At 51.5% G+C, this 21,744-nt stretch overlaps 1 protein-coding gene across 1 annotated transcript in view; it reads left to right on the forward strand.

Annotated features, from left to right (window-relative positions):
• Positions 1–21,510, forward strand: part of SLC7A5 (solute carrier family 7 member 5) — a 38,900-nt gene extending 17,390 nt beyond the window's left edge. Inside the window, exons 3-10 of the mRNA XM_027890397.1 lie at positions 7,424–7,529; positions 8,198–8,242; positions 9,711–9,834; positions 11,092–11,195; positions 11,807–11,903; positions 12,376–12,525; positions 13,435–13,612; positions 15,386–21,510. Of these exons, the coding sequence (XP_027746198.1) occupies positions 7,424–7,529; positions 8,198–8,242; positions 9,711–9,834; positions 11,092–11,195; positions 11,807–11,903; positions 12,376–12,525; positions 13,435–13,612; positions 15,386–15,441 (860 nt within the window). The 3' untranslated portion in view covers positions 15,442–21,510. The remainder of the gene's footprint in view (positions 1–7,423; positions 7,530–8,197; positions 8,243–9,710; positions 9,835–11,091; positions 11,196–11,806; positions 11,904–12,375; positions 12,526–13,434; positions 13,613–15,385) is intronic.
• The last annotated feature ends 234 nt before the right edge of the window (positions 21,511–21,744 follow it).

Raw genomic sequence — 21,744 nt, forward strand, 5'->3', positions numbered from 1 at the left:
AGCCCACAAGGAAGGTGAAGAGAGACTATTTACAAGGGCCTGGAGAGGAAAGAGAAGGGGGAATGGCTTCACACTGATAGAGAGGGGGTTTTGATGGGATACTGGGAGGAAATTCTTCCCTGTGAGGGCGGTGAGGCCCTGGCACAGGCTGCCCAGGGAAACTGTAGCTTCCCCATCCCTGGAAGTGTCCAAGTCCAGTTTGGATGGGGCTTGGAGCAACCTGGGATAGTGGAAGGTGTCCCTGCCCATGGCAGAGGGTGGAACAAGATGAACTTTGAGGTCCTTTCCAACCCACACCATTCCAGATTTCACGATCAGTCGTGCCCTGCTCTCCCAGGGTTGAGGGCGGGTGCAGCAGTGCCTTTGTCTGTGCCTGGAGGAACCAGCTCTCCCAAGGGAGTGGATCCTGGACACAGCCTGGGATATGAGGAGCAACTGGTGATGAAGCTGTGATAGAAGTTTGGAGCCCAAAGGCAGAGCAGGTGGGTGTTCACCCAGCCAGCTCGTGACTAACTCACACTGGGAGTCAGGAGCCAAATCCAATGGATTGGATCAGAACATCCCTGAAGCCTCTGAGTGTGTCCCTGCATGCTGGGCCTGAGGCACCAAGGACTGCAGGAAAACATGCCCTGCAGCTGCCTGTGCTGCTTCTTGTTCCTGGGCATTCCAAAATGCCTCTGGGACGGGATTTTCCAGCAGGGAGCTCTGACGGGAGCTTTGCTGCACTTCCCTCTGGTTCCCAGGGCACATGGAGAGTGGAATACTGTGCCACAGACAGGGAAGCTGGGAAAGCTGCCAGGATCCTGCCCCGCTAAATCACATCAACCATATGTTGGAGATGAATCAGGCGTCAAACGCTGGAGGGCTGATACAGCAATTATATTTTATGGGCCTCTCACTCTCTAATCCTGGATTTCTCTTTCAGCCAGAGGTGGATGGCAGTGCCCAGCCCAGGTGCTCCTTGAGGGGAGCAGCACTTTGGTTCTGCTCAGACAATTCTTTTCTTGCCTTCTCTGCTCAGCAAATTTTTTGGCAATTAGGGATTCAAGGGTAGAGTTCAGCCTCTTTGGGCTTTTGCATTGTACAAGTGTGAAGTGGCCTGTCCAAAAATAAATAAATGCATTTAATAACAACAAAAACCCCACAAACCAAAAAACCAACCAAACTAAAAAAGAAACAACAGCTCAAAATACAGAAACAGTTCGTCAGTGACCTGTGATGATTGTTTTGATCACTGAGCTGGAAGCTCGGCCTTTAAGGGTGATGTGAGCTGTTGTTTGTTTAATATGGAGCTTTGAGGATGGTGTGAGCTGTTGTTTGTTTAATATTGAGATTTAAGGATGGTGTGAGCTGTTGTTTGTTGAGCTGTTGTTTGTTTAATATCGAGCTTTAAGGACCCTGTGAGCTGTTTGTTTAATGTTGTGAGCTGTTGTTTGTTTGACTTTGCAGATGGAGGCTCAGCGCTGTCTTAACTGGGACTGTGCCTTTGACATTCCAAAAGCTGCTTTAGCCAAGGAATTGTGCATTGCAGGGTGTTCATTCTGGATATCCTGGATGAAATGCCAGGTGCAAAGCTGGATCAAGGTGGAGGCTCAGAGGGCATCTGGGATGTGTCAGTGGGGACCCTGCTCGCCCCTGAGTGGGTTTTAGGGCAGCTGACACAGGAGGCTCCGTTGGCTTGTCATTTTTCCAAGTGCAGCTATCCCAGCAATGCAGCCACATTTAATGGGGAGCAGTTAATACTTTGGTATTTGCTTTGCAGCTCTGTCTGATCTCTCTCTGCCTCCCTTGAGTCTCTGGGTCATGCCAAAGGTGCATCAGTGCAGTTGTTGTCTCCACGTCTGTGTGTCCACATGGACTTTTCCTTGCACTTTAAATTCATCCTTTCCCACAGCCTTCGACTGCTGGGCTGAAATTAGTGGTGCTTGTGGTGCTGGAGGATCTGCCCTCCCCAAATGTTCTTGGCTCTCCTGCATGTTGAGCTGGTTGGCTCTTTTAGCCCCTCCAGTGGCTCATTCCTGTTTGTCAGTCTCAATCACGGGTTTTTATGGATGTGAATTGAACCTGTTGGTGCAGATATGAAAAGGGAAAACAAGCTCGTGGAAGTGGATGGAAACCCACTGGGTGGTTTGTTCAGGGTTTGCACCTTGCTGTTCCTCTGCCTGGATGGGGATAGACAAGGAGGAAATGCCTTTCCATGCTGTGGAAATGCATGTTTGTCCGTCCTGCAGGGTCTCTGCAGTGCCGTTGGACTCAGTGGCTCCTGGAGAGGCATCACTCCAGGGCTTCTGGGACTGCTGCCTTATTTCCCATCAGCAAACATTCTGGCAGCACAGATTGTGAAAATCGGGAGGTGTTTGCTTAGGAGGAGGAGGGGAAAAGGTTTCTGATGTATCAGCAGGATGCAGAGGAGGTGGGAAAGGTGTCAGCACGTTGTCTGGCCTGGGAGAGAGGCACTTTTGCACAAAACAGAAGGAAGTAGCTGAAATGGGGGGAAGGGTCATGGCCTGTCCACAGCCATTGGTGAGGACCGGGATGTAACCCAGGAGCTCTGACTTCTCCTTGGATGCCCTCCCTGCTCTGCAAGGTCATGGCTGTGTCTTCCAGGCCATAAACACCTCTGCTCCAGGACCCCAATTTAAAGGCTGCTGTTGAGAGCTGCCTGATGCTGAGCTGGCTGCAGAGGGGAGCAAACAGCTCCTGTGGGCACCGAGCTGTGCTTCCTGGGAGCTCCGAGGATGCTCCTAACCCTGGCCCCTGCCTCTCTCTTGTTTTTCTGACTCAGTCCACTGAATTCTCGCTGCTTTTCTCAGGAAATGGCTCAGCAGCTGAGTGGATCATCTCCTCTGGGGATTTTGGTACATACACCACGTTTCTCCCTGGCTGGGTTTCTCCCCCCTCCTCGTGCTGAGCTCTCTCCGTGGCCGTGTTCCCTCTCCTCGCTGTTTGGGCAAGTTAAAAATCCTTAATTATCATGAAATGCTTTCTGCAAGAGTAGATTGCTGTGCCATTAAAACCGGAACAGACATGACTGGGGAGCAAATGAACATTTTTAAAGAAAAGGTCTGAACATGCAGCTCCTCGACCCAAAGCAGTCCCTCGCACAGCAAGGCCCCGGCTGACCCGGCGCAATTACTGCAGTCTTGGCAGCTGGCAGGATCAGCAAATGGGGTTTATGTCAGAGCTTGTTACCTTAATTTGGTTAATTGTAGAGCAGAGTGCGATTGAACAGCCAGTTCAAACCAGGTTCCAGCTCTCCAGGGTGCCGGGCACGGGCAGGGAATTGCCTGGAGAGCGGTGGCGGCGGCAGCATGGGATGGGGGGTATGGGGAGCTGGGGGTGCCAGGGATGTGCTCTCTTACAGGCCTCGAGCTCCCCTGGGGGAGTTGAGGCCGTGCTTGGCAGCGTCACCTGCAGATTTGTAACCCTTGGTTTGATCCAAAGTCTGCAGATGAAGCCTCCAAAAGCCCGGAGGCTGGAATTGCACGTCGAGGCTTGAGGGATGCTGAGTGTCTGTGTCTGGGAGGTTTTGTGGGCCATTAATACATGGTCCAGCACAGTCACTTGTCCCTCCTCCCTCCAATACACCCTTGTCTAGTTGACAAGGTGGTGTTTGATCAAAGGTTGGACTCGATGATCTTGGAGGTCTTTTCCAACCTTAATGATTCTTTTGGCAGTGCCTGTTGCAATAGGATGAGGGGCATTGGTTTTAAACTGCAAGAGAACAGGTTTAGATTATATAAAAGGAAGAATTTTCTTATGATGAGGGTGGAGAGACACTGGTATAGCTTGCCCAGAGAGGTGGTGGATGCCCCATCCCTGAAAACACTCACGGTCAGGTTGGATGGGGCTTTGAGCCCCCTGATCTGGTTGAAGATGTCGCTGCTCATTGCAGGGGTTGGACTCCATGGACTGGTGTTTGTTAAGCAGCCCAGGCTCCTCTCCTGCAACCAGGAGGTGATAAAACATGGAAAAAGCAAAAGAGGGCCCTGGAGGATAAAAGCCTGGCCCTTTGGAGCAGGATGAATCACAGAATCATTTATATCAGAAAAGACCTTTAAGACCATGGAGATGAACCATTCCCCAGCACTGCCAAGGCCACCGCTAACCCCTGTCCCCAAGTGCCACATGCACAGAGCTTTTAAATCCCTTCAGAGATGGGAATGGGCAGCTGTGCCAGGGCTGGACAACCCTTTTGGTGAAGAATTATTTCCTAATACACAACCTAAAGCTCCCCTGGCACAACTCGAGATAGATCTTGATTCCTCCGTTTGTTCAGTCGTGTCCTGACACGTTGCTGAATCCATTTTACCGTGAGGGCACAGAAATGTGAAATTTAGTAACTCTCTGCGAGTTTTTGGGGAGCTACAACTCTCTGTGGGTGAGGTGGGGAGAGGGCATCGAGGTGTTGGCTCCTCACATGCTGAGGAGGATCAAAAAGCCCCTTTCTTCTTTCCTTGCCTCCTTCCTTGTCCCCTCTCCTGGCTGCCCCTGCGCTGACTTGCTCCTCCTTTGCCCGCAGCAACATTCTGATGTCTCAAAGGGATGGGTTGGGTGCAAGGAGAGGTGTGTGAGTAATTAGTTATGCCCCACCCATCCTTCCCTCCCTCCATCACCCTCACCCACCCTCAGGGAATGAAATTACAGCCTTTGATTTCATTCCTGTGCTTCAGCTCTGCTCCAGACGGTCCTGCTGCCTTTGCTGGAGTCATGGAAAGCCCAGATGGGTTTAGGTGGGGAGGGACCTTAAAGCTCATCCCATTTCACCCCCTGCCGTGGGCAAGGGCACCTTCCACTATCCCAGGCTGCTCCGAGCCCCATCCATCCTGGCCTTGGACACTTCCAGGGATGGGGTGTGGCCTTGGACCCTCCCTTACCCAGAGGCTGAGGATGCCTGTGGTTGCCAAGTGGGTGGCACATCCTCAGTCCAGGAATGTGGTTTTGGGTAGGGACCACCAATGCTCCCCTCTCCTCCCCTCCCATCCAGCTGGGCCAGGGCAGCAGCTCAGCCCTTTCTTGGCAGCACCAGGACCGGGGTTTGTGTGAGGGTTGGGGAGGCACCAAGTGAAACCTGCCGCTGCCTCAGGAAAAGGAACCTCAGAGGGTTCTGTGACAAACAGAAAGGAGGTTTCAGGGGGGGCTGGTGACCAACTGTGGGCAAGAAATGGAGTGATCCTTGTGGTGTTTCTTGTGCCCCGCTGCTCATGGACTGGAGCGTCCTCCTGGTGTGGTGAAGGTGATGATCCATTGATCCTGGTGCAGAGCCTGAGAACCTTTGAGAAGAGACATCCTTAGGGGTGTTAGAAATGTCAGGAGAGCCTCCTGCTCTCCTAGTCCATCCATGTGCTGTTCCAGTAGCTAATTACAGGCACTGTTAACAAAAAGTGTATCTTATTCCCATAACAAAAGACCTGGAAAGAACTAGACTGGTAATTATTCAGGAAGGGCAGCAAATGAGCTCGGGAAAGCTGAGCCCAAGGGATTGAGCAGATTGTGATACCCTGCACCCCCCTCCTGCTCAGCCCTTTATTTATTTGTGCTAAATTAGGATTCTATGGCTGAACCCATAAGCCAAGAATTAAGGTTAAACTCAGCATTAGATCAGTCTCTGCATTTCCTGGCTTTGCTGTTACACTTGGATGTGTTTTAAAAAGGATTGGTGCCTTTGGTCTGGAGGTTCACTGGCTCCAGGGGCATTAAACACATCCAGCACATCCCAAGGTAGATGCAGAACAGACTTTCCTGCTGCAAGGAGATGCTGGGAGAGAGGGACAAAGTGACTCCAGTGAAGAACAGGAATTGGAACTGGGATCTGGGCAAGCAGAGCCTTGCACACCTGCGGGACATCCCTGCACTGGGTTTCCCACTCCTGATGGATTCCCAGATGGTGGATGAGCTGCTCCTATGGCCCTGGCTCTCCTACAGCTCATACCCACAGCATCCCCTTGCAAATGGCATAGCTTCTGCCAGGGAAAAGGCAGAGGGTGCTGGTTTCCTGGGCAGCTGGGTTAGCAGAGAGCATTTTGCACACCGTGATAGGGAATATCTGTTTGCCTGGTTAGGATTCAGCAGGAGGGAGAAGGGAGGGAAAGGGAGCAATCCCCAGGGTGGAAAGGCTGGGATGGAACTGGAGGGTCAGGGAGAGAGAAGGAAAGAGAAGAGGGAGCTCTCCCACTCACACAGGGCAGCTCTGTGTCTCTGGCACAGGTTTGGAGCAGTCCCATGAGTGACAGATGCACCTCAGACTGATGGTGCTGTCAGGAAAAATCCCTCTTTCCCAGCACTGGAAAGATGAGTGGGAGGTGTTACAGGGTCTGTGCATCCAGGTTTGTCACCCAGAACCTGCAGCAGTGGCTTTTGGTGGCGTAGGGGAGGGAAATATCCGAAGAGAGGCCATCCAGAGGGAAAGTGCCCGGTGTTTGAGCATCCCCTTGCTTTTCCCAGCAGCACATCCTGGGTTTCCTTGTGCTGAGACATGAAGGGTTAAGCTCCAGGCCCTGCTGACAGCCATGTGATGCAGTTGCTGGGGTGATTAGTAAAGATCTGTGCCCTAAGAGGAATCACATGGGCTTCCACAGGGCTCCTGGATGCAAAGGTGCCCCTGGACCCCACCACGTACCGAGGGGAGTGGCAGGTCTGGGAATGGGAATGTGGCTTTACCGTCCCAGCTCTACACCCAGGCCCCACATCAAAAGGCAGGGAACAAAACAACTGCAGAGCATTTGAAAGCAAAATAAATAAAGCCTGGGCTGCTCTGGGGCAGTTGGGAGCGGAGGGACAATCGAGGTGCCTATTTCTGGCCGTTCCTTTCAAAGGCAGATCCATAACAGGAACTTTTCATCGTGGGGCCCTAAAGAAGGTGACTTCTGATATCCAAGCCCCAAAGAACCTGACTTCCCCCAATCAAAGGGATTGCCACAGCCCTCTGCTTTATCAGGTGGCTGGTGGGACCGGAGGAAATCCTGGGTTTCTGCTTTATTGGGTGGCTGGTGGAAGTGGAGGAAATCCTGGGGCTTTATCGAACGCCAGCAGCCTTCAGTTGAGAGGACAACGTGACAATATCTGTGTTTGCAAAGCATCTTCCAGCAGGAAGGTCCCCAGAACGTTTTCTTCACAGGGGAGAAGGTGTCGGGAGATCACCTTGGAGATGGCACGTTGCAGTGTGAGAAAGTCTGGAGGAGTCACTCGTGGCCAGTTGCTTGAGACACATAATTCTGGGGCTTGTTATCAATGCAGATGAATTAAGCACTGTAAGACTGGAGGAATCAGCCCAGCAGGAAGATGTGCACGTGCTCTCAGCATAACCTGAAATTAAGATAATTAATCCTAAGAGCAGCTTTTCCCTCCAGGTTTCTCTGTTTCAATCCCCACAGAGGCCCTAAGGGTTCACAGCCCATCACTGATCCTCTCCTGTGTCCTGCAGGTGATGTGTCAAACCTGACTCCTGAGCACTCCTTCGAGGGCACGAATGTCGATGTTGGGAACATCGTGTTGGCTTTGTACAGTGGCCTCTTTGCCTATGGAGGATGGTAAGATGCTCCCTCTCTCTCTTTTTTTTGGGAACTGAATCCCAACACCAAACTGAAGCTCCTGGAGGGCTCCTTTGAGCACCTGCAAGCACGAGGAGCTGCTCAATCTGTTGTGGAAACAGGCTGGTTGCAGCCTCCTTATCATGGAATCATGGAATGGTTTGGGTTGGAAGGACCTTAAAGATCATCTTGTTCCATCCCCCTGCCATGGGCAGCGACACCTTGCACTAGGCCAAGTTGCTCCAAGCCCCATCCAACCCGGCCTTGGACACTTCCAGGGATGGGGCAGCCACAGCTTCTCTGGGCAACCTGTGCCAGGGCCTCACCACCCTCACAGGAAAGGATTCCTTCTCAGTATCCCATCTAACCCTGCCCTCTGGCAGTGGGAAGCCATTCCCCCTTGTCCTGTCCCTCCAGGCCCTTGTCCAAAGTCCCTGTCCAGTTCTCTTGGAGCCCCTTTAGGCACTGGAAGAGGCTCTAAGGTCTCCCTGGCTTGCTCCTTGCAGGTTTGGTCCTGTAGGTCTTGGAATTAGGCACCAGCCATCCCAAGTGTTCCCACAGGCATCTCTGTGCCCCTCCTGAAATCCCTGTGCAGATGAGTTAAACTGCAGGGCTTTATATGTTCCATGGACTAACCAGAATGAACCCCTGTTCTTTTTAAATTCCAGGAATTACTTGAATTTTGTGACAGAAGAGATGATAAATCCCTACAGGTGGGTGTGTGTCTTGGGATGGCATCCCTGGGAGCAGGACCTGTATTTTGGGGAAGCCTCTTCCTCGTGCGTGTAACAGGGGTTGCTGATCAGCCCAGAAGCCAAGGTCTTCATCTGGGGAAATAAAAAACAAGATAAATTAATGGCCTTTTTTCCTCCCTGGAATCAGGGAAGCGGAATAATAATCTCTGTAGGAGAAGGGCTGTTGTTTACGCTGCTTTCCTGTCCCACTAATATCAGCGGTGCTGGAAAGCCCCGCTTCCTTGGCGTGACACCTCAGTGAGTTATGGGCGAGGGAGAAGCACTCAGGGCTTTATTAGTGCCTTGTATAAACTCCCAGCAGAGGGTTTGTGCTGCTGTCCATGTGTTTGTCCCGTGCTCTTCCCATCCTGTTGAGCAACAGCTGCTTCCTGCGCCGCTCGTGCCTTTCGGGGTTACTCGGGGGCCTGGCGAGCTCAGGACAGGCCACAACAAAGCAGGACAATGCTGAGAAATCCCTTTTGCTCATGGGATGGTCCCTGTGAGCCACTGGGATCCGAGTCTCAGGGTCACTTGTGCAAAGAACCCGTTCTGGCTGACCCTGGGGGTGGTTCGTTTGTGCTGGGAAGGATTCGATACTCCCTTTCCTTCAGAAACAGTTCGAAAAAGGGGGGTTGTATTTTGCAATTCTTTGCATGTCTGCTGAATGCAGTCATGGGATTTGACTCTCCTCCTGTGGCTTTGAGCTCCACTGGACCAATTAGACGTGGCACCAAGCAGGGTTTTCTTTTTCAGTTTCCATTCGCAAATGAAGTTAAACTGCTTGGAAAGGCAAATTTGTACCGACACAGCCTGTTTACAGACCCACTCAGGCTGTGTCTGGACTCATTTTCCTCGAGTTTCCTCAGCCCATCCATCTGCACAGAATTAGAGGCTAAAAACTGCCTGCTGGGTCCCTGAGCTCCCCATCTCTCCCAAGAAACCCAGCAGCACAAGTGAATCTCCTTTGCCCAGGAGAGAATGCACATGCTAATGCCACTGGGTGTTTTTAATTAATTGCCATTGCAGTGATCTTGGATTGCTGCTCAGTCAGCCAGAGCCTCTCCATGGAAAAAAGTCCCTTTTGCCATCGCCCTTCACTCTCCATCAGGCTGTTCAGAGCATCATGGAGTTGTTAAGGTTGGAAAAGTCCTTTAAGACCACCAAGTCCAGCTGTCAGTGCAGCACCGCTAAACCATGTCCTCAAGTGCCACATCCATGTGTTTCTTGAACACCTGCAGGGATTCCACCATTTCCCTGGGCAGCTCGTTCCCATATGGACATCTCCTCTGCCCTGGGAGCAGAGCGTGGCTGGGAGACCTGACACTCTGAGAAGCCAAAGAGCAGAGGGGCTCAAACAAACCTTGAGCGAGCACAGGAGGGTGGCGATCCCTGGGATCAGCAGCTCCCTCCTCTGAACTTCTCCATGACAGTGTATGTTTTTCCCTAGGAACCTGCCCCTGGCCATCATCATCTCCCTGCCCGTGGTCACTCTGGTCTATGTGCTGACCAACTTGGCCTATTTCACCACGCTGTCCACGAATGAGATGCTGATGTCTGAGGCCGTGGCCGTGGTAAGATGGGGCTGCTCCGACGGGACTGTTTTCCAGGGCAGGTTAAATCACACTTGCAATCTCTGCTCACATTTGCTTTGTTCCAGGCTGGTCATGGCTGCTTACAAAAAAACCCTGATGTTTAAACAGGAGACAAAGAGCAGCTGTGATGGGAGCAGGGGAGAGCAGCGTGATACCGAGCGGGATTCATGGCAGACAGCGAGGGTGGGCAGCAGATAGTGCTGCTCTTAGTTCCCAAATAGGGAAGGTGGCTGCTGGCCTTGTGACTTCTCATCAGTTACCAGAGCATAATATTTATGGGGAAAGGTCATTCAGTCAGTACTGAACTAGATCGTTGTCTCTTCTGTATCTTCCTTGTTTTAATTAAGAGAGGTAAATAACACTTCTATTAATTAAAATGCCACGGCGGTCAGAAATCTTGGTTGCTTCAGGAAGGAGCAGACCTCGCAAACAGCATGACCGGGATTGTTCAAGGCTTCAAAGGGAATCTCCTAGCCCAGGATGAGCTGGTCTGGGCCACTCAGGTGACAGTGCTCCATCCTGTGGGTTGGCACCAAGCCCCTGCTCCAGCCCACAGTGATGTGGTGCTGAGTTTTTGGGTTTGCAGCCTGTGTTGCACTGAATCATAAAAGGTTTGAGCTGGAAGGGGCCTAAAAGATTATCATATTCTAACTGCCCATGGCAGGGACACCTTCCACTAAACCAGATTGCTCCAAGCCCCATCCAACCTGGCCTTGGACACTTGCAGGGATGTTGCTGTAGTTGTGTCCATTGCTGCAGCCGTGAGCCTTTGCAAGGCTGGAAATCAATATCACAGCAAAGGCTGCAAATCAATATAAACTGGAGTAAAACCACAGTGGAGCAGCCCAGGGTCACTCTGTGACAAAACACTACAGCCCCAGGACACTCCATGTCCCCAGGGCTGTGTCCCAGGTCCTGACTCAGCACTTGGCAGCAGCTCCGTGTTTGAGGCTCCTCGGTTTCCGTTTGATCTTGAACTTCCCGATGGCTGTTCTGATAAATGTTGTGTCCTGACCCCGAGGGAAGGGCTGGCTGCTGCTTTGGTTTAGCAGTTCCACAATATGATTTTTCAGGAAAGAGGGGCAGCAAATGGCAACATGGAAAACTTTGTAACAGCTTCAGCACTGAGCCCTGTGCTTTGCTCAGATTTCTGCAAAGACGAAGCCTTTGTAGGCAGCTGTGAGTTCTTTTGGACGTTCTGGGTTGTGAAATGTCCCTTGTTGTCCCCCCATTTAGGATTTTGGGAACTACCACCTGGGTGTCATGTCCTGGATCATCCCTGTCTTTGTTGGCCTGTCGTGTTTTGGGTCGGTCAATGGATCTCTCTTCACTTCTTCCCGGTAGGTTTGTTGCTCAATCCTGTGGGGTTTGTTTACAAGCTGTGCTTAGTTCCTCTTCTTTTGGAGTCGTCCCCCAGAGAGTGGCTGTGGGCAGACACAAAGTCTGAAGGGTCTGGAGGCCATGTGGGGAATGCAGGGGGAAAAAAAAGTCAGCCTTTAAAACCATATCCAGATTAAAGGAAACCTTCCAGTGGTCCTAATCTTCTGTTCCTCAGGCAAAGTGCTGTTGAAGTCAATAAACCAGAAACAGACACATGCTCGGTGATGATGGGAAAGTGGCTTTAATGAAAAGCAGAAAGTTGTGAAACTTCAGGGCTGAGAGTCCCTCCAGGAAGAGGAGAAAGGACGGGTCAGGACGGGGACTGAGATGGTTCTGGCTCTGACACATCTCCTGGGTTGTCTTAGGACACTCACTTAATGGCTGTCTCTGGAATGGAGATAAATACATCTTTCCTGCGTTCTTTGTCCATCTCCAGCCTCCCTTCTAAGTCAGGGATTGGCATTTCAGTCCTGCTGCCTCGGTCTGGGCTGAGCTCGGGCTATCCCTGTTTGTGCTGCAGACAATCCCCAGCTGGGTTGCAGGGGTGTAACTGCTCTGTGTCCCCCTCCAGGCTGTTCTTCGTGGGATCCCGAGAGGGACACCTGCCTTCAATCCTGTCCATGATCCACCCCAGGCTCCTCACTCCTTTGCCATCCCTTGTGTTCACGGTAACACCCAGGGCTGGGCTGGGCAGGAAGGGGTGGGGGTGGGATCCCATCAGAGGGGTTGGAGGGAGGGCTGCCACCTCCAGTCACAGCCATTCCTGCATTCACCTACAGGAGAGTGACCCTTCTCGTCATATCCTCATAGTCCACTTCTGGTTTGAATTCTCCCCCAGCCTGTGCCAGACGTGTTCAAGGCCAGGTTGGACGGGGTCTTGGAACAACCTGATCTAGTGGAAGGTGTCCCTGCCTATGGCAGGAAGTGGGACAAGATGAGCTTCAAGGTCCTTCCAGCCCAAAGCATTCCGTGATTCTATGCAATCATTCCAGGCACCAACTGAAAAATAGCTTAAAGAAGTAAAAATTGATGAACAGGATCCTTTTCCTGGCAGGCAGTTCTTCTAAAATCCCCGTGTTTAGTGTTGTACTATAGGTGGTTTTGCCTCCTCCCTTTGCTAATGGCTTTTTCCCTCCTCAGTGTGTCATGACCCTGCTCTATGCCTTCTCCAACGACATCTTCTCAGTCATCAACTTCTTCAGCTTCTTCAACTGGCTGTGTGTGGCTCTGGCCATCATCGGGATGATGTGGCTGCGTTATAAGAAGCCGGAGCTGGAGAGGCCCATCAAGGTGAGAAGGGTGGGAGATGGGAGGTGGGTCCTCCCCGAGTGCTCCCTCTCAGCACCAGGGAAGGTTCAGCTGCTGCTCCTGGGTGGGAGAGGGACTGGGATTGCAGGGAGAGGTGGGGTTGTAGCTAATGGAGATGTTGCTGCTGCTGAATGGGAGTTGGTGCAGGAGGATGAAGAGCTGCCATGGCTGCGGGGACAACAGAGTGAAGGAGCTCTGGGTGCCAGGGACATGGGATGTTGTGGTGGGATAACACAGCGGGAAGCTCTCCGTGACTGACCCGCTCCCCAGGGCAGAGCCCAGGCTGTGGCTCTCAGTGAAACACTCTGTACCATCAGGGAATTCACCTAAAATAGTTCTCTGCTGAAACAGCCCCTGCACTGGGAGCTTTGTTCCCTGTGTCCTTGGCCAGCTTGGCAGCTCCGTGGCCCATCTGGGAGGAGGCCAAGATCGTGTCACCCCGGTGTGTCTGATGGCCTTCAGGGCATGTTTCCCACTCATCCCTCAGCACAGTCGTGTCTCTGCCAGGCAACAACACCCAGAGAGAGACAAACCCCCAGGCCTGTGCTGGTGCCTTCCCAAAGTGACTCTCTGTGGGGTGTTTCCTTAGTGGTTTTGGGTTTCTTAGTGGGTGCCCTGCTCAGAGTCCCCCGAGGAACAGCCCTGAGGATAACATGGCTTATGCTGTGGCTGCTGCTGAAGCTGGGGCTCTTGGTACAGGTGCCTTGTATAAGGCATCATGGAAGTATGGAATTGGGATCCAGAGGGGTGCTGAGAAAGGCTTCTGGCTCCTGGCCATGGTGGAACATGAGCTCTGTACCCCCCTGGGCTGTACAGCTGGATAAACTTCCCTGGAAAGTGTGACCTGTTGCCCTGCCACATCTCCTGACCTGTTCCTTGGTCCCTGCTCAGGTGAACATCTGCCTGCCCATTTTCTTCATCCTGGCCTGCCTGTTCCTCATTGCTGTTTCCTTCTGGACGACGCCAAAGGAATGTGCCATCGGCTTTGCCATCATCTTCAGTGGGATCCCTTTTTACTTCTTCGGGGTCTGGTGGCAGAACAAGCCCAAGTGGGTTCTCCAAGGCATCTGTAAGTACCCCCCAGGGAGGAGCAAGGGTGCAGCTCTTGCTCCAAAAAGAACAGTTTCCCAGTTACATCCTACGGCTGGGAGCGCTGGCTCTCCTTCCTGTGGAGGAGGTTCCAAAGTCTTGGCTCTGATCCATTCTTTAATGATGACAGTTCTAGCCTGATGATTACCATGTCTATCAAGCGCCCAGAATGCACCCTGACTTGCAATAATTGCAAAGTTTGGGACAAATACCATCTGCTGGGGTTTTTTTATCTTGGAAAACAGGTGGTTGTTACTCATCAGAGCATTCTTCCCTGAGCACATTGCTCCTCCTCCTGGAAAAGCCCAGCTCCAAGGCTTTGCTCAGGAGAGAATCCCTTTACAGGGGTGTAAGAAGGAGAAAAGAGGAATGGAGCTCAGTTGGCCTCTATTTGACTGCTGAAAATTCACAATTAATCCCATTCCATGGTTTAGCCAGTGCTAACGTTTCAGATTCGGGCACAGCTTTCCTTGGCATCACACCATGGCAGCAGAGCAGAGGGAGGGGAAAATCCCCTGGATGTGTTCTCTCAGGAGGTTTATTTTTAAGGTATCTGCTCTAAGGTTTTCCAACAGCTGACGCTGCCCCACAGTGTGTTTAGGGATGGAGAGGCTGTGCTTGGCACATGGAACCTCTGCCTGAACAACTGAATCCAGAAAGTCAATCCATGTTGTCCAAGTAACTGAACTCCACCAGCTGCCTCCCAGCTCTCCTACAACGGGCTGACCTAGAAAAGCAGACAAGGAGAAGTGCCCAGCCTTAGCTGGGTGTTTTATGAGGAAGAAAAAGGCTTTCAGAGCAGTGCTCAGCACTCCTTACTCTTTTTTTCCCCTGTTTCTGTTTCCCTCTCCCACACTCACTTTTTATCCCGAGTATTAGGCTCAGTTCCTGGAAAAGCCATTTTTGCAGTGCCTGGGTGGCAAATTACCATATTCATTGTTTTTCTCCACCAAAGGCTTGTAAGGAGAATATAGAAAATATTCTGGGAACAGAGACTGATAATCCTGCAAATTCTCTGGGAACAGAGAATGATAATCCTGCAAACATCCAATTAAAAACATATGACATTTAAACCTGTATTTATTGATGCATTGCAGATAATTTGAGCACCTCCAACTGATTTGAGTCAGACCTGGTTGTATTTAGTTTTACCAGGCAGGAGTATGTTGTGATCTCCAACCACAAGAGCAGCAGGGAGCAGAGGAGTGTTTGGATGTCGGCCACCAACACTAATGGGTGGAAAAATAAAGTTCCTTCAGTTTAACACCTTTTCCTGGGCAAACCTGCACCTGAAATGGTCCCTTTGTTCCCACCTGCCCTGGGCCAGGCAGTGGCCTCTGCCCTGTGGGCAGGACAGGTGGGTTTAGGTGGGTTTGTCCTTCCAAGAGGCCATGGGCTCACATAGATTACAAAATAGGAAGTAAAAACTTCACCTTGGATTTTCCATACCCGTTCCTGACTCAGTTTTGGCTGCTCACACCTAACGGCATCCAAAATGAGCTACCCTGTCACTGTGCAAGTAGAAACTGGTGTCCAGAATCCCAGAGCCTCTCCTGGAGCATCCTTGCTGCAAGAGCAGAGCTCCCACTGTTACATGTTGGAATTCTGGGAACGAGTAGGGAGTGTCCCATGGGTTATTTCAAGGCTTAAATTGGAAGGCAAACGGGTCAGCCCTTCTCTCCTGAGCCCAGACCAAGCTTTATGTCGGGTCCCTGCGTGTGATCCCTGATCTTTCTTTTGCTTTCCTCCCCAGTCTCTGCGACAGTCCTGTGCCAGAAGCTGATGGAAGTGGTTCCTCAGGAATCCTAGGCAGGAAAAGCAGAGACATTCAGCTCGAGGAAACGCACAATTTTATTTTAGGACGACACAAGAATCTGCTCCCTCACACCCAGATCCCAGGCCCCAGAGCCCCGCGGGAGCTGCTTCCTGCTGACACCACATCCCAGCTCTGCCTTGTCTCCTCCAGCCCCTCCAGCCCCACCTTCCCCTGGCACATGGGCGACCCTGCGATGAGTTCTTGGTACGGACACGAACCAGGAGGAGGAATTCCAGAGGGCAATTCCAAAGGGGTCCTTCCTGTCCCATCAGCATCTGTGTGTGTGACACTGAGGGCTGTACTTGGTTCTGGGTGGGCTCATCTGGTTCGGGGCTGGGATGTCCCAGATGAGGATGGATCTGCTCAGGAACCTGGTTTGGGTGTTCAGACACGCCTGGGGCTGTCACAGAGCCGGGGGGGTCCTGAGCCTGCTCCACCTGCCTTTCCTGGCCAAGGGGGATGGTTGGGAAGCAAAGGTTGGCTGGTGTTGGCTCACACACACACTAACTCACACCAAAATGTGCTGCTGGACACTTTGGGCTCTGTCCACTGGCAGTGGCTGAGGTGAGACAAGGCAGAGCAGAATTAGTGTCAGAGAAACGACGTGGGGAGGCCCTGCCTGCCTGTCACTGTGTTCCTGACAGAGCACTCCCCTGCCAGCACCTGGGTTTTAACTCCCAGATCAGTCCCCTGCTGTTGAGCCAGTTCTCCAGGATGCTCTTCACCAGAATGCCCATCCCATGGCCCTGTGAAGGAGCAGGTGCAGGTGCAGGCCTGAGGGTGGAGTTCCTCTGGATAAACCGAGGGAACTGCAATCAGCAGAAGGCCAAATCCTTGGCTTGCTCATTCCATGCTTTTCTGTGGACAGGCTTTCATCCAGCATGGGATGAGCAACACTGTTCCCTCCACATGGCCCTGCTCATTGCCCTTGGTGTGATCCGTGTTTGCCCTGAACCATCTGCAAGGGGAAATAAAGGGTGGGGTGCCCTTGGCACGTTCCCTGGGGTCTGTCCGTGCGTTTCCTGGTGCTGTGCCTTTGTCACACTGTGTCTCTTCTGGAATGTGCCAGAGATGGGACCAACCATGTCTAGGGTGTAGAAAGGGCAGGAGGCTGGAGCCTGGCTTTCACCTCGGGCTGCTGTAGATCATGGGGTGGTTTGGGTTGGGAGGGACCTTAAAGCCCATCTTGTTCCACTTCCTGCCATGGGCAGGGACACCTTCCACTAGACCAGGTTGCTCCAAGCCCTGTCCAACCCGGCCTTGGACATTTCCAGGGAGGAGGCAGCCACAGCTTCCCTGGACAGCCTGTGCCAGGGCCTCTCCTTGGAGTAACGATGGGAGATGGTGTGTTTTGCTCGGAGGAGCCTGGCCTGGGGCCTGGGCCTGCTCTGCGCATCAGGTTTGGCTTGGCGAGATCCTTCCACCACTCTCCCATCCTGGGAGTGATCCATGAGCACAAACCCTGATCCGCACGTGAAATCCTCTTTGGCTGTCGTGGGTGGTGCAATCCCATCCCCTGAGCACACCCAAAATCCCTCTAGTTCCCGAGTAATCCAGCTGTCCTCTTAGGAACACGTTGCTTTATTTGGTCAAAAGCTTCGCCTTTTCAGCAAAGCTGCAGTTCTTGAACACTTTGCTCATTGTGCCTCTGCTCTCTGGTATCAGTTGGAATTCAAAAGCATCTCCCCACAGCTGAGCTGCTTCGCTCTCTGTTGCAGATCTTTGTGCTCGTGCTTTGTGCAAGTGGCTCGTTGAACAACTACTTCTCCTCAGTGTTTTTATAAACTCGGCCGTTGGGATCCTCCGAGAGCTTTCTGCTGGATTCTCCTCGTTAGCATGGGGTTATTTGGGATGGAGAGGCATTAAGGACACCATGGTACTCGCTCACACTTTGTCCTTTGAAGCTCTTTAGTGCTGGGGGTGTCAGGGCAGGTGCAGCTCCTGTCCAGGTGTGTGGCCGTGTCCACGTGAGCTCTGTGCCGTCGCTTTGCCAACCAGCTCTTGCTTCGAGCGCAGCAGGAATAGGTGAGACAATCAGCACATGGAGAACCTTGGCTGTCAGCTTGTTTATTCCATGGCAGCTCAGCGTGGAGATCCCCAGACCAGCTCAGGTGCTGCTTCACCTGCGTGAGGTGCTGAGCTCTCCTGGAGAGACAAACCTGCAGCTGGTTTGTGTGGATCTCCAGGGCAGAACCCAAAGTCTTTGGCCAGTGCCTGGCTGTGCAGGGACCTACGTGCAATGAACTGGAGCATCTCGGATCCGGTGCCTGTGGGGAGGTGTTTGCATAAGTAAGGTGGTGAAGCGTAAAACCCGAACTTTTTTGGCATCTCTTTCAGCTGAAGGCTGAGATGTTTCGGCAGGGTGGTGGTGGGAGGTCACTGCTCCTGCTGGACTTTCATGGAGAGAGAACCTCAGTCTGTCATCTCCCACTTGCTCTGCACATTTTCATCTGTGGTGGTATCGGGGCAGCTCCTGCAGGGCCTGGATTCAGTGTAGGGGCTCCTGGTGATGAATTCCCAGCAGAGTCTCTTGGGATGCAAAGCAAAGGGATTTGAACTCTCAGCCACCTCAACCCAATGTCAGTTGGCACCAAGATCCCATCCACAGAGCTCAGAAATGGGTCCAAACCTCCCAAAGGTGGGGGGTGCTTTGGACACATCTTTGAGCAGTGATGACCATCACTACATGATGTCCTCCTGGTGACCGTTTCATGCTGGTTTTAAAGAGGAAACATCACACTAAGAAATATTTTTTTATTGATTACCTGATCTTAATGGATTCCTTGACTTGCTTGCTTTGCTTTTTATGAATTTTCAGTATTTTTCCCTTGCTGCTGAAGATCTTTCTCATGTACTAACCTGCAGCTCTGGCACTGATCCATATGCTCACAGTGATCTTGCCAGCATCTCCTTGGCAATAGAGGTTTAGGAAAAACCGAACCAGGTACCAGCACAAAATGACAAAAAAATGTTGAATTTGCCCAGCCACAGGTCACATCTCAAAGTTTAAAATACCTGATTTCTTTCTTTCTGGATTCATTGACCCCCACAGTTCCCCTCCACCAGAGCTTGGTGACATGGCTGGAAGAGGTTGGGTTATTTTTCCCTGGAGGTTTGGGAGATAAATGAGCGAAGGGGTAAAAGTGAATTTCCTTTGCTAAAGAAAACACAATAAAGTAGATTCTCCAATGGGAGAAACTGCTTCCAACAGCATCTGCTGTCCGGAGTGACATCCTGTCCCTTAGATCAGCATCAGTGGCATCTGCTGCCCTTGATTTGCCCTGGTCAGCTGGATTTTGGTATGGAAAGGGGAAAACTCATCCTTGTGAAAGACCTTCTTGCTGCTTGTTTTCCTCAAATGTGGAATGGGATGTGTCAGGGAGGGCGAGGGGAGCAACAGAGACTTCACAGAAAATTCCTTGTCCTTCCCAGCACTGGATGTGGGATTTTTGTGTTGTTTCTCTGTTGGTTTCTCTTTGGAGCTCGTGATTGGTCACGGCTGCGACACACCGAGGGAGATAAACCCTTCCCACAAAGGGCACTGCAACCACAGGGACCTGAACGAGGTTCCACGTGAACCTATTTCATATGAGTGTCCTGCAAGTACAGCTGGAGCCATTGTGTCCATGGAATCAGGGAATCATTCAGGTTGGAAAAGACCTTTAAGATCATTGAGTCTGACCGTGGGGCCGTGGCTGCTCTGCAGTGACCCTGTGGTCCTTGTACCAACCCCCCGCTTCAATTATTGCCCTTAACTTGTTTTTAAGGATTTAGCCTCCCAGGCAGGCAGTTGTTTTGGGTGTTCACAGAATAGCATCCTGCAGGGATTGCTAAACAGAGCTGGAGCTGATGGCCAGGCACTTCCGTGCCCGTTGGGTTCCTCTTTCAGAATGAGAAACCTGCTTCCGACCAGGAGGGGACCCAGCCCTGCTCAGCCCTGCAGAATGCTCCCAGCCAAAAATCTGGGGGATTTATGTCAGCCTGGGTGGATTTTTTTATGATTCTTTTTTTTTCCCAGCATCCTGCAGAATTTGCAGTGTTTTCCACCTCAGATACCACGTTCTGGTAAACAAGGCTTTTGTTTTCAGCAGCTCCCTCTATGGCTCCAGAGTTCAAAGGGACTCTGGCACAGTTGAACAAACTTTAAAGACCCTTCAACTGGATTGAAACTCCTGAGGAGTGGCTTTGTTGTCCTCCAAGGCCTGTCCTAGTGGGTGGCTCAGGCATTGGGCTCCTCCAGGGGTTCCTCCGTGGTGGTTCTGAGTGGGAGCGGAGCCCTCGAGGAGAAGCGGTGTTGGAACAGAGCTTTTCCCTGTAGCTGTGACTTCCCAGCCATGGAGAGATGTTCAGAGTGGCAGAGTCCCAGTCTGGCTGTGGGGAATCCCAGGGAATGTTTCCAGTCAGTCTGGGAAGGTACCCGTGCCTTCAGCCAAGGCGACAGTGTCCTTGGGCTTTAATATAAAATAAAAATTAAAAAAAAAAAAATTAATGAGGAAACTGCCAAATGTTGTCATTACACAACACTCTGGCTGGTCGGGGTGTTCCTGTGGGATGGCAGCTTTTCCATCCCCCCGTTGTGCAACTCCATTGCTAACGAATCCAAGGGGAGGGAGGGTGATTGGGAAAGGGCTGGAATGAAGCTCCCTCCCGGAGCTTGGGAAAGGGCAGCCCAGTGGGCAGATGGCTCAGGTTCCCCCGGGGCTGGTGCCGGGGCTGTGCCACGAGGTCTGTGCCACGACCCCGGCACAGCCCACATGCTGAATGGTCGCCTTGTGCCGGCCCTGGAGCGTCTCTGGCTGCGGGATGGACCGGCACAGCCCGAGCCAGGGCTTGGCTGCCGACCAGGGAGATCCCTGCAGTGATGGGAATCTGCTCCCTCCTCCATGCCAGGGCATCCCAGGAGACCTCAGCACTGAGGGATGCTCGGGGAGGGTGGTTCCAGTTCGGGTGGCTTCTTGAGGTATTCCGGAATTATGCTGGGTTTGCCTGAACTTGAGGAATTTCTTCCCAGTTTTCATGCTCCAAACTGGAACTGGGAGCTGGGTGGGGGGTGTGTGTGATGATGCTGGGCTTGGTGGCACTGGGAGCTCCCTGTTTGGTGCAGATGATACACGAGATGTGGTGGTAGGAAACGTGGCTCGGGGTCGGCCATCCCTAAGGATCCAAAATCCAGAGGATTATCTCTTTGCTTTGCCCCCTCCCCGTCCCTCACATGAGAAGGGGTGTTGCTTCCTCCAGCTGTTGAAGTGTTAATGAGAGAAATAAAAGTATTTTTTTAAACACTGAATTAATTTCTAAACTGCCTAAAAGAGACTTTATAGCTACACCTGAGTTATTCCCTTGGGGTGACGTCCAGCTCAGCCCAGGGGATCTCCCACATCCAGCAGGACGTGGGGCTGCAGCTCCTGTGCTGGGATTGACGTCACACGCAGGGAAAAACATCCTTACTTGTTCAGGGGACAGGGAGAGATCTGTGTCCCACCTAAACCCTTCCAAAGGGAGGATTCAGAGTGGCTCCCAGACCTCGCCCTGACCCACAGAACAAAGGGTGACATTCACTCCTGGTGCAGAATCTGACTTTTCAGAGATATTTTTCTTTGTACTTTTGTTGTTGGTTTTTTTTTTTGTTTTTAAACACACACACAAACACTCGAGAGCCTAACACACACACAAGAAAACCTAGATCTGATTGACGATTTTGTTATATTTGGTTGCTTTAAAAAAAAATTATTTTACTAATTTAAATGTTGCTGTAGATGACAATTCTATTTATTTTAAGGGGTAAATATCTTTTAGTCTTAATACTTCTCCAGTAAGCGCTGTTTATTCCCAATGTTTGTGTTCCTGGCAACACAGCTATTCCACTGGTCAGCCAGTAGTTCCTGAATCCAATGGCCTTGTAAAACAAGATGTCTCTTGCAATGTATTTTTTGTAGTATTTCTTGATTCTTTTATGTCTGTGGTTTAACAAATCTGTTGAATGTTTGGGTTGTTCTATGTTTTGGGTTGTTTTGTTTTGTTTTTTTAACAAAGAAAGCTGAATTACAACTCTCTTGTTGCTGGTCTTTGCCTCTAAAACTTTTCTTTTACGTGAGATTGCCTCGTTTATCCCACATCCCAGAGCCCTGGGTTTTCAGATGTTCCTCTTGCAGATGGATTTGGGAGCATGGCAGCATCCAGGCCTCCATCACTGTCCTCCTTTTGGGAATCCTAGATAACTTCTCTGGTTTTGCCTGTGTTAAAACCAAGGGAGTGGGAAAGGGGATGAGGCTTTGGGCATTGGGTAGGAGCAGAGG

The sequence above is a fragment of the Empidonax traillii genome, unplaced genomic scaffold, assembly GCF_003031625.1.
Source record: "Empidonax traillii isolate 1590-97213 ecotype Southwest subspecies unplaced genomic scaffold, ASM303162v1 scaffold13:size3042203, whole genome shotgun sequence".
In the NCBI taxonomy this organism is placed as follows: Eukaryota; Metazoa; Chordata; class Aves; order Passeriformes; family Tyrannidae; genus Empidonax; species Empidonax traillii.